This window comes from Zootoca vivipara, chromosome 5, assembly GCF_963506605.1.
Source record: "Zootoca vivipara chromosome 5, rZooViv1.1, whole genome shotgun sequence".
Taxonomy (NCBI): Eukaryota; Metazoa; Chordata; class Lepidosauria; order Squamata; family Lacertidae; genus Zootoca; species Zootoca vivipara.
Window position 1 is genome coordinate 76664705 of NC_083280.1, and position 12531 is coordinate 76677235.

The following is a 12531-nucleotide window of genomic DNA, read 5'->3' on the forward strand; positions in this document are numbered from 1 at the left end:
TGATTGATACCTTTAGATCTGCATCCTGCAAATGCTTCTCCTATCTGTACTCTGTCAGTGCAAGTGGGTCCATATTTTGTGACATTTAATAAATGACGTACATATTTGTAAGCCCACAGGAGTCTTATTTCGGCAGAAGAGAGGTGAAAAATTATGCATCACATTACACGGTTTTAATTGGGGGTAGTGAATTTCAACACCTCAACAACAACAGCAACAACATCCTCCTATAAACCCTGCACAGAGTAGACAGTGCATTGTATTTATGTGAATATAAACACTGATTTCCTCTGTGCGTTTCTCGTGGTGATTTTTTACGAAGCTATTACAGCAAAAAAAGAACGAGTTCCATAAACATCACAGGGACTGGAGAAGATTCATAATGGCTTTTGGAGGTAGCAATTTTATACCCAATACCCCTTTTAATTTCCATGCATTACTGCTAACCAGACAAAAGCAATTTATAGTTCCTGTTAACATATATGGCTGCCTTCCTCCGCATGATTAGTGAGAGGGAAAGGACGCTATGAAACATGAACAAAGAAGTCTGTATTTAAACTTGATGTCCCCTATATACAGTAATACATTAGCACAAAACATCAGATAACACAGCTCTCTTTATTTAAATATTTTACCAGCCTTAAGCACATAAAGAACATACATTTATTAAGATATACAAATGTTTATAATAGTGTAAGTGGCCAGAAATTTATAAATGATCACATAGGATATTCTCTCTCCCTACCCCCACCGCCATGCTTATATTATGAGTCATTTCTCAGTGTGCAGACTTTCAATATGGGCCTTTATAAAATGCAGCTTAGGGACATTCCCCCACCCCCACCCCCCAGTATTGATATACACAACATAAATAAAGCTCAATTATCCTTTAAGTAGAATTTCGGGGGGGGGGGCATACAAACCAAACATGTGCATTGCTTCAATGCAGAACTGGATAACAGTGATAGAATCAGTTCAGTTCTACAGAAAAGATGATAATGCATCAAGCTCAGAGAGCTAATCTTTTGTAACATTCAGACACTGCAAACTGGAGAGCAGCGGCCTTACATGTAAGCTCAGTGCTTTCTCGGTTGTCCATGGTAACAGACTGCAAGCTTACAGACCACCAAGAGCTATATATCTGCATTTCTGAGGTTTATGTGGAATAATTCTTTCTTCCCTACAAGCACAGCTAGTAGAGTAGGTCAGCATGAGAAAGAACAGGATGACAAGCCTTGCCATTTCCCGGGCACACTCGGGACTTTGTTTTGATCTTCATCATGCTGTTTATGCCAGCCAAGAAGAAGTCTGGAAATGGAGCCGTACTATTTGCATTCTGGTATTATTCAGGCTGGAGAGAGAGACAATCTCCCTGCCCTATTCCCCCACCCAGCCAACAGAAGTTAGTGTGAGAGAGTCTCCATCGCCAACGGTGTCTGCAGTAAAGCCGGATGTTTACATGTTTTGATTCTTTTGTCCAAAAATGGTACACTTGACAAGCAGGGGGAGGGATAAGAAGTATGTGAATCACGTCTGTTTTCCATCCACTGCCAGATTATCAAATAGGCAGAGTAGGCACTAGCCTATGGGCTCCATGCCTTTCAGGGGCCCCGTGACAATGGATCAAAATAATATTGATTTGATAGAGAATTACAAAAACATTTTAGGAGATCATTTGCAAGCCCCCCCCCCAAGATTTTGACTGCCTAGGGGCCTCCACAGGGTTTAATCTGGCACTGTTTCCCTCTGAGTAATGGACACAATAAATGCTGCTTGTGGATGAGATGCGCAGGAAACCCCCAGAGGTTGGATGTCTGTTTTTGTTTCGTTTTTTGATCCTCTTCAAGGCAGGTACGCGTTGCGCTCAGGCGCCTAGGCATCTCCCACCTCCTGGTGTGGGCAGGGCTATGCCCTGCTCCACTCTGGTTGGTTGTTTCACAGTCACTTTGCTTGGGGGGGGGGTGGCCACAAAACATTACAGTCATACCTCGGTTTAAGTACACCTCGGTTTGAGTACTTTCAGTTTAAGTACTCCGTGGACCCATCTGGAATGGATTAATCCACGTTCCATTACTTTCAATGGGAAAGTTCGCTTCAGGTTAATTACGCTTCAGGTTAAGTATGGACTTCCAGAACCAATTACACTCATACTTCGGGTTAAGTACGCTTCAGTTTAAGTACTTTGCAGACCGTCTGGAACAGATTAATCCACTTTCCATTACTTTCAATGCGAAAGTTCACTTCAGGTTAAGTACGCCTCAGTTTAAGTACAGACTTCTGGAACCAATTGTGTACTTAAACCGAGGTACCACTGTATTTAATCCCTGCGTGATGTTTGCTGGACTTCTTTGACTTCATACAGCGGATCACCCACCCACCCTTTATCTGGTGCATTGGCCTTGCCATAGACATTGTTGGTCACCTGTTTTGCAATGGAGGCCTGGTAGGAATTTTTCCATCTGGCAGATGGGCAGAGCCATTTGGTTTTCGCCTACCACATAGCAAGTGCCACAACTTTGTAAGGTTTGGCGGTTAGGCATTGGATCAGCAATATGTGGGCTGGGGAGGGGAGGTGCGGGCATCACCTGCCCCTCCAAGCTCAAGGGTATTCTGTTAAAGGAATCAGGTTGGCCTGGGTCTTGTCCGAAACCCAGTGGTAGGGGCTAGGGCCATACCAGGACCCCATGGGGGCACCGGAGGGAGCATGAGTCGGTTCGCATCGGTGGGGCTCCCTCTGGCGGTGTTTCATCCTTTTATCAGATTCCCTGCGATGCGGGTGGGAGTCTGATATAGTTTGGATTATTCCAATGCCTAAACCAATACCAATCACATTCTGTATTCAATAAAGTTGTGGCCTAAATTTTGCCCAATAACTTAAATTAAAATCTGGGGTCACAGTGTCTTCATTTTTGGGGGGTGGTTGGGGTCTCAAAGCGCAAACCTAAACCCTAGCACAAGCCCAATTCCCTGCTTCAAAGCCCTGCAAAAAAAGAGATGACAGAGGGCAATAGATTGTTTTGGGGGGTGGGGGTAAGCCCCACCCCACATAACTGACCACAAGACACGGCAATGTCCATCAACTTTGCGGGCAGCCCCCTCAAATATTTTATTGCGGAGGCCAAAGGGACCCCAACCCTTAGGACAAAGAAACTGATATGTAAACCACTGAAAGTGATGGCTCTATCACAACACCTCCAACTTTCCGCAACCTCCCTTCCTCACAACTGTTGTGACTACAAAAAAGGGAGACAAGTAGGCAGATGAGAGTGAAATGGATGGGAGAAAGAGAAACAATAGACAAAGGAGCCTTTTTACACAGCCTCATTCTCTTACCTCATTAACATAGACCCAGTGACTATCCTTTGAAGCCAGGTTGGTTTCCACTGCCTAGAGAAAGAAAAGAAAAGAAAGAAATAAACAACTGAAAATAAAATAAAGGTGTTGGAAAACATTCCCCAGTTAATGTATGCCTTCTGCTACAAAGAGCTTACAATAAGTATTTTCTGGCACTTTTTGCTCTCATACAATAGTTACATAATTGGCAGTCATCTAAAGAGCTACATACTTCATTGTGAATTATATGGCTACCTCCAGTTGGGCAACTCACAAGGACACAGTGCTGCAGCATCAAAGATCATTTATTCAGTATAGGAAAATCCAGAAGGATCTGGTTTAATTCTCTTTGGTGTATATAAATCCTGTGACAGTGTTCCTTAGGGCTTCCTTTATTCATCTAACTAGGACACTGACCAAGTACGGGATCAATGCAATGAATAGGTCTTTTCTGGCTTCAGAAAGAAGGCTGAAACTGTGTACATGATTTGTCAGGCTAAATTGATGGATGCAAAACGGCAATGTGATGCAGAGGGGGAAAGGGCTTCAGAAAGAAGCTGACTTGTTAGTATTTCATATATCCAGCAGTGGAGTACTAGTAAGTGATTTCACACAGTGTGTTGTGCAAATTGCACTAATTTCCCCAGGACGTGTCCCAATTTCCCTGAAGGGAAGCTTGTTTAAATATCCCCCAGTGCCCCCCACACAAATCCCAATGTGCCCAGTATTTACTAATGATAGGCCATCGGTAAAGCACACTGAAGGGAGAAGCATTGCTTTACTAATGAAATATCAGCACCGTAAGCAAGTCCATGTTTACCCATCAATGAGATTTCCTGGAAGTGGAAAGTAAGTTAAGAGGAGCAATATGGGTTGCAGACAAAGAATGCTCCCTCTCCAATATTGTGATCATCCTGCCCTGTTCTTGCTTCATCTGATTATCTTGCTTTTCTCTTATTCTCTTTTGTGACATCCACCTTCCCTTTCATATTCTTCCTTTCTGAAGAATATGAAAGGGTGGGGAGGCAGTCATTTAAATCTGAGGTTTTGAGAGAGAGAAAATGGGAAATTCTCTTGCCTGTCAGTGTGGAGCCTTTTGGCTACCAGTGTTGCGGTGGTGGAAGATCTGCTACTAGCAACAGCAGAAGCCAGCAAAAGGGTACACAAAATTGGATACAGGTTTCAAAGATCATCTGATCTCCCAGCTGGTAACCTATCAGCTAATGGTGGCACAAGACATAGCCAGAGAGCTTTTCATTCCCTGCAGATTTTACTATTCTATAACTTTGCATGAGTCTGGACAGAACTATCTCTTCAAAAGAAAAGCACACCACAGGAACAGGTCATTTTTTTTTACCTAAGGATGTCTAAGTATGTCAGAACAACAGTGGCTATTGTTACAGAAGCAGAGCTTAGTTATTCACCCTGTGCTATTCTGTATAATATACAGTAATATACAGTACAGTAAGAGATTTAAAATTTTCTTGTGGAAATGTTTTAGAGTATGTACAGAATGACTCAGTCATTCCTATGGAGTGTGTGTGTGTGTGTGTGTCCATTTCTCATTAAATTCCCCGAGGCTCTAGACTTCATTCAGGACTAATGGCTACAGGTAGGTAGCCGTGTTGGTCTGGATCGAAGTAAAATAAAAAATTTTTCCTTCAGTAGCACCTTAAAGACCAACTAAGTTTTTATTTTGGTATGAGCTTTCGTGTGCATGCACACTTCTTCAGATACAGTGAAATGGAAGTTTCCAGGCACTTATGTAGAGAAAGGGTGGGGAGGGGTGGGGATGGGGAGGGGGGATCACTCAGAGGGGTGGTGGAAATGGGTGATTGACTGACTGATAGCTGTTGATGACCGCAAACGACTGCAAATGGTTTTGCATGAAAAAGCAAGGGTTGAGATGGCTGAAGATCGCTTATCATGTATAATGAGATAAGAACCCGATATCTCTGTTCAAACCAGGTCCCTCCATGGTTTTGAGCTTGGTGATAAGTTGCAATTCAGCAACTTCTCTTTCCAGTCTATTTCTGAAATTCTTTTGTAGTAAGACAGCTACTTTGAGATCTTGTATAGAATGTCCTGGGAGATTGAAGTGTTCTCCTACTGGTTTTTCTGTCTTCTGGTTCCTGATGTCAGATTTATGTCCATTTATCCTTTGGCGTAGGGTTTGGCCTGTTTGTCCAATATAGAGAGCTGAAGGGCACTGTTGGCATTTGATGGCATACACAATGTTAGAGGATGAGCAATTAAATAGTCCTGAGATGGTATGTTGGATGTTGTTGGGGCCAGTAATGGTGTTGTCTGGGTGTATGTGGCAGCAAAGTTGGCATCTGGGTTTATTGCAGGCTCTGGTACCAGTGTCCATGTTAAGTCTGGTGGTTGTATTATTGTGGGTGAGGAGTTGTTTAAGATTGGGTGGCTGTCTGTAGGCAATGAAAGGTCTTCCTCCCAGAGCTTGAGAAAGGGAGCGGTCATTGTCCAGGAGAGGCTGTAGATCTCTGATGATGCGTTGTACTGTTTTAGCTTGGGAGCTGTATGTGATGACTAGTGGTGTTCTGTTATTTTCTTTTTTGGGTCTGTCTTGCAGCAGGTTCTCCCTAGGTATCTGTCTGGCTCTGTTGATCTGTTGTTTAACTTCATCAGGTGGATATTTTAGTTCTAAAAAGGTTTGCTGTAGATCTCTTAGGTGAGATTCTCTGTCTGTAGAGTTGGAACAGATGCGGTTGTAACGTAAGGCCTGGCTGTATACGATGGATTGTTTGGTATGTTTGGGATGGTAGCTAGAAGCATGTAGATATGTTTGTCGGTCAGTTGGTTTTCTGTATAAGGTGGTGTCTATACGTCCATCCTGTATTTTTATAGTAGTGTCCAAAAAATGTATTTCTTGCATAGATTGGTTCATTGTTAGGTTGATGGTGGGGTGAAAGTCATTGAATGTCTGGTGGAAGGTTTCCAGGGTCTGTTGTCCATGTGTCCAGATAATAAAAATATCGTCAATGTATCGCAGGTACAGGAGAGGTTTGAGTGGGTAGGAGTTAAGGAAACGTTGTTCTAAATCTGCCATGAAGATGTTGGCATACTGTGGGGCCATGCGGGTGCCCATGGCTGTGCCGCTGATCTGGAGGAACAGGTCATCACCAAATTTGAAGTGGTTGTGGGTAAGGACAAAGTGGCAGAGTTTGGTAGCAAAGTCCGCTGTGGTTTTATCTGAAATGGTGTTCCTTATGGCTTGTAAACCATCATTGTGTGGGATGTTGGTATATAGAGATTCCACATCCATAGTGGCTAGTATAGTATTGTTAGGAAGATTGTTCAAATATTGTATTTTCCTCAGAAAATCTGTGGTGTCACGTACGTAGCTGGGAGCACTGATAGCATATGGTTTCAGAACAGAGTCCATATAGCCGGAAACACCCACTGTAATGGTGCCAATACCTGAGATGATGGGGCGTCCTGGGTTTCCTGGTTTGTGTATTTTGGGTAGAAGATAGAAAGTTCCTGGCCGAGGTTCCGCTGGTGTGTTTGTGAGGATCTGTTCTTGGATGTGTAGGGGTAGCTCCTTAATAATCTTGTTCAGTTCTTTTTTGTATGCTTGTGTGGGGTCTGAGTCCAATTTCATGTAAAAGGCAGTATTGGAAAGTTGTCTGTGGGCCTCTTGGATGTAATCAGTTTTGTTCATGATGACGACAGCTCCACCCTTGTCTGCCTCTTTAATTATAATGTCTGGGTTGTTCCTGAGATTTTCTATGGCTCTCCTTTCAGCATGGTTTAGATTTTGTTGTAAGCGATGGTGTTTTCTGGTCACAGGACTAATGGCCTGCAGCATTTCCTCCAAAAAAGAAACACAGCTTTTAAGACAGATAGTGCATTAGAAAGTGGATACTTTCCAGCTTTCATTTATTTCACCTTAAAAATACCCAAACAAATCACTTCTGCGAATTCAGTACAAAAAGAAGCACATTGAAATAGATGCATGTCCCTTTGGTTGCACCTCAAACAGATTTTAGGAAACAGATTGATTTTTTTTCTTTAAAAGGATCCCCATTAATATAATTCCTCACAATGAAAAGTAATGGATTGAATCCAGAGAACAGCAAACAGAATGTCTTGGAAGGAACCTTTTGGAAGGGGGTTCTGCTCTGTCCTGGAAAGTCACTCCTAAGAGCCAGTCAGGGGGCTCTTTGGAGGCTGATAGAGGAGGTATAATCACCAAAAGGTGAGCAGAGACACCATGCACAAGTGCAGTAAAATAGTTAGCACATGATATTGCATGGGTAGCCAAGTCTGTTGGTGACCTCAAATTATTTAGGGTGGCAAAACCAAACAGCTCTAAAAAAAGATCTCTCCCAACTGGAAGAATGGTGATCAAAATAGCAAATCTGGTTCAGGGTGAGCAAGTGTGAAGTTCTAAACAAACAAACAATCCATCTTCATATATACATTGATGGGATCTGAGCTGGAAGTGACTGGCCAGTACTGGATCCTGGGATTGTGGTGGAGAGCTCAATGAAAATGTCAACCCAACATTCTGCTGCTATTCAAAAGGTGAATGTTAGAGATCATTAGAGCAGGGTTTGACAATCAAACATCTAAGATCATAATGACTTTATACAAATGTGTGACGTGACCACACTCTGAATGCAGTGTACAGCTGCCCCGGGCTCCTTTGGAAGGACAGGATAGAAATTTAATAATAAATAAACCCAGATCTGGTTGCCACATCTCCAAATAGTTATTGCGGAGCTAAAAGAGGTTAGAAGAGGGTGACCAAAATGATCACTGACCTGGAAAAAGTCCTCTGTGTGGAAAGGCTACAACACTTAGTGTTTTTCAGTTCAGAAAATGGGAAGTACAAGAGGAAATGGTAAGAGTGTTTAAGTATGCATAGTAAGGAGGAAAAGGACACAGAGTTTTTTCCTTCCCCCCTCACAGCACTAGAACCTAGGCTCATCCAATGGAGCCGAAAGGTAGGAGTTTCAGGAAATACTTGTACAACACAGCATATAAACATGGAATTTGCAGAGTGATGGCTTGGTGGTTTTAAACTGGGAATTAGATAAATTCGCGGAAGTTAAGGCTATCAATGGCTGCTGTTCATAATGACTAAATATTACCTCAAAATAAAAACAAAATGCTGAACTAGATGGGTTGTTGGTCTGCTCTTGTAGGGCTATTCTTATGATACAATCAGAGACAAAAATAAAAAATAAAATCAGGGCTTCCCCCCCCCAGCTGGAACTCGGTTCCAGCACCTCTCAGGTGGGTGCTGTTGTTACTATAAGAGAACTGAAGAGGTGTTCACTATGAGTTCCAGCACCTATTTTCCTAGAAAAATAGCACTGCGCTTAATATTGTTATTGTTGCTACCACAAAATGTCACAGAAGGCAGAATTCCAAGACAAAATTCTAGAATTCTGCTCAAGCAACATCTCTGAGGACCCTTGAAAGAAGCAAAGCGGGTTTTGATAAACAAAAAATCTTTCTCATGGGAGTTCTACATATCCCACAGAAGACACTAGTGTATGTTGTTATTCAGGTTATGCTGTGGGCACCAGCTGCCTCTCGCCAGTACTGGATATATATATAGTAGTGGAAGTCCAGGGCTCATGAAGAGATTATCTATGCAGTAGGCCTGGGTTGCAGTTTCCACAGAAAATGTTGGGTATTTGGAGGTTCACGCTCAAGTGGAAAAGCTGAGGCATTTCAAAGGAATCCGAAAAGAGTTTCAGTGATAACAGACTCTCAGGAGGCTTGCACACAACTTCCAGGCAGATAAATGAACACACAACAGATAAAATGGTATTTCACAACTAAATTAAAACTTCGTGTTCTCAAAATCTATAAACTGCATAACTACTTATTAAAACACAAGAAAATGTATGCAACTGCATTAGAAAACTACGCGCCCTTTGAAAGCAGTTTGGGCCCATCCACGTTTACTGCCTCCATCTAAATGATCAGGACCTCCTGCCATGAAAATGAGATTTACTCTCATGCTGGGCTGCCATGATTTATCACACATTCCACTCTGCTCTTATTAGTATAATCTGGGACAACCAAAATTTATGCTGAAGGGAGGAATAGATACTTGTCAGCTGGCTGATCTGCCGACTGGATTGATGTGACTTACACTCCACCCTTCATCTCTTTTGTGATCCCAGAGTGGTTTTCAAAAAAGATAAAAGAAAAACACGTCAACAATTAAAATACAGCGAATTACAATTATTTTTAAAAATCGAGCAGCAGTCGATAGTAAATACCAACTCAATGCCAGCAGGATACACACAAGCAATACTGCAAAATAAAAACCAGAGGTCTTCAAATATTTACTTTTCTGCAGTTACTAACAGTTCATTCCCAATACTTACTGTACTAACACATTTGTCCTTACAGTTGGCCAAAAGATTTGGAAGTATGCATCAGAGACCACACAAATTTCACTAGAGTGAAATTGAAAAAAATAATAATATTTATACCTGGTTGGGCTCTGCGAGTGGTACCAAGTCGGGGGTATGTTTTTGTTTTTTTGTTTTTGGCAGGGATTGGAGAGCACAGAGCCTTAGCACTAAAACAATTTATTCTCCTAAACTTAAATAGCGTTAAAAGGTTTGCACGCTAGCATGAAAGCAAAACAAAAATCAACCAGCCAGCAAGTCTTCCTCCCTTTAATGCAGTTGGCATTCCACATTTACACACATTCCATTTCATCTCTGTCTTTACGGAATAGTAAATAAAGGCAAATTCCTGTACATGGATATATTCCAAGAGCTTTCAGTGAGATTTCATTTTCAAAAAGCTCAATATGTCGTAGATTATTTATATGCATGTTAACTATTGATCAACTACATGCTACACAGTCGTCAATACAAGTTAATTGCAGAGCTGTCAGGAAGGAACATTTCTTTAAAGTCACTTGCTTAACATTCTCTTAAGGAGCTTAGCCTTCCAGGGGACTTTATGTTTGGGATCTTAGCAACATGCCTCATGGTTTTAAAGACATACTGATAACAGAGTATTATGAGGGCCAATTGCTTATTTGCATGTGTATTGATCTAGTAAAGCAGAAGGGGGTTGCAGGTAGTATGTTCAAGAGCTTTAGAAATACTCAGTACAAAGAGCATCCCTCGGTGTTTTTCAAACTTTTTATTGCCCAATTCTTCCATCTCTTCATAGAATCATAGAGTTGGAAGGAACCACAAGAGCCATCTAGGCTGGATCTACACATGCGTTGCAAACTCATACAGGGAAATCTGATAGGGAAAGACGGGACTCCACAGGGCCCTGTGGTGTCACAGTATTATATCGCATGTACAACACAACAACAACACTTTTTCTTTACCAATCTATCTGAGTCCCAAGTCAAGCCACCTGCAATGAAGGAATCTTTTGTCCAATGTGGGGCTCAAACCCACAACTCTGAGATTGAGTCTCGTGCTCTATCAACTGAGCTATCAGAGTGCTCCTTTATCCAGTTTGTTTCCTATTGAAACCCTAACTAGTGGTGCACATCCTCATGTTCATCTGCATTTTATTTCTGAAATGAAAGTCAGAGACGGGTTGTGTCAATTTTACCTGACACATAGCTGCAACAACAAGCACCTGCTTATCGCCAGTGTGAGCCAGTGTGATGGAGTAAATTGATTTTGGATTTGGATGCAGAGTGAGCTTAAGCAAGTCACTATCAATTTGCCTGACCTATCTTGCAGCCAGGCAATTCTTAGCCCCACCCAAATCCCACACTGTTTATCCTGCAATGTGACTCTTTATGACTATAGAGGGAGGAGAGGATGGCATTTCATCACCTCCTGAAATCAGTAGTGCTTAAATGTGCTTAAATTTTGGATGGGTTGTGACCTTAGCATAAACACGGTGGCAAAACACTTTGGTGCATTCCATCAAGCCTTTGCCACTACAGTTCCAGCACTGGGAAACAGATCTCTTACAAACATCACAAAGGAAGATGCTGCAGATCATTCCTTTAAGATATTGTGCATTCACAAGTCTCTCCGTTGTGCTGTTGCAATCAAATCAATATGCTCATTCTTTTGTCAGCTAATGCGGAGCTTTACAATGGAAAGTAGCAGAAAGAAACTATTAATCAAACTTAGCGATGGCTCTACTTAAGAAAATAAAAGACACTGTGGTACCCTTTAGAAATTATCCTCACTGTGGCTGTAGGAGAGCTGCTTCTCTGTATGTCGCTCCCACACGGGCTCTTTCAGTGGAAAGACCCCATGCAATTGAGCCTCACCCATAATCCTTGTGTTATGAAGCAATTATGGAAACCATTGTACGATAACAACAAATACTTCATTATGGTACAAGTATATACCATCTTAGTTCATCTTCCTCATTCTCTCACACTCCTCTTCTCTGCTATTGACCACCACTCCCACAAACTTCTAAAATACAGTCAAACCTCGGTTTTCGCCTACCTCGGTGAGTGACCACTTCGGCGAGCGACCGCCGTGGATCCGGAAGTGTTTACATCCAGGTTCTGTGGTGTCAGATGCGCAGACGGCTCTATCGGTGCTTCAAGCACGTGCAGAAGCGTGCCCTAAGCGAGCGAGCGCTTTGGCGAGCGACTGCTTCCATGGAATGGATTGCGGTCGCATACCGAGGTACCACTGTATTTTATTTTGGTTCTTTCCAGATCATCTATTAAAGCAGTCTTACTCTCACCACCCATGAGGGCGAGCATTTAAATGTTCTGCCAAACATACAAGAGCTGCTCACAGAAGAACTGGCAAGTATACAGCTGGTAAAGTATCTAAAGAGCCTTTCACAATTTTAGTCTGCCAATATTTGACTACAACTCCCATCACCCCTGAAAACCAGCCATGCTGGCTCAGGATAATTGGGGTTGTAGTCCCAAAACAGCTGGGGACCCAAATTGAACGAAGGCTAACCTAAAGAGTACTATATATTGTGTCAGAACAGGATTAAGGGTGAAGTTTTCTACTGTTGGCATCTGCTCGGGAGACAAAGGAGGAGTGCACCTTGGGGGGGGGGAGCCAAACTACTGGAAGGTTACAGCGCCTGCTGTGGCTGTAGAGACTGATATGGGAGAGACATGGTTTGTTGCAGCGGCTGGGGCACATGAAGGTGTCTGGTGATCCTGCTGCAAATACACCACACAAAAACACACACTGTGCGGGGGAGGAAGGGGGAGAAGCAAAATATAGGAACATA

At 42.5% G+C, this 12531-nt stretch overlaps 1 protein-coding gene across 1 annotated transcript in view; it reads right to left on the reverse strand.

The window, feature by feature from the left end:
- Positions 1-12531, reverse strand: part of GRID1 (glutamate ionotropic receptor delta type subunit 1) — a 658224-nt gene that overhangs the window by 136440 nt on the left and 509253 nt on the right. The window contains exon 5 of the mRNA XM_060275205.1: positions 3334-3387. Coding sequence (XP_060131188.1) covers positions 3334-3387 — 54 coding nt within the window. The remainder of the gene's footprint in view (positions 1-3333; positions 3388-12531) is intronic.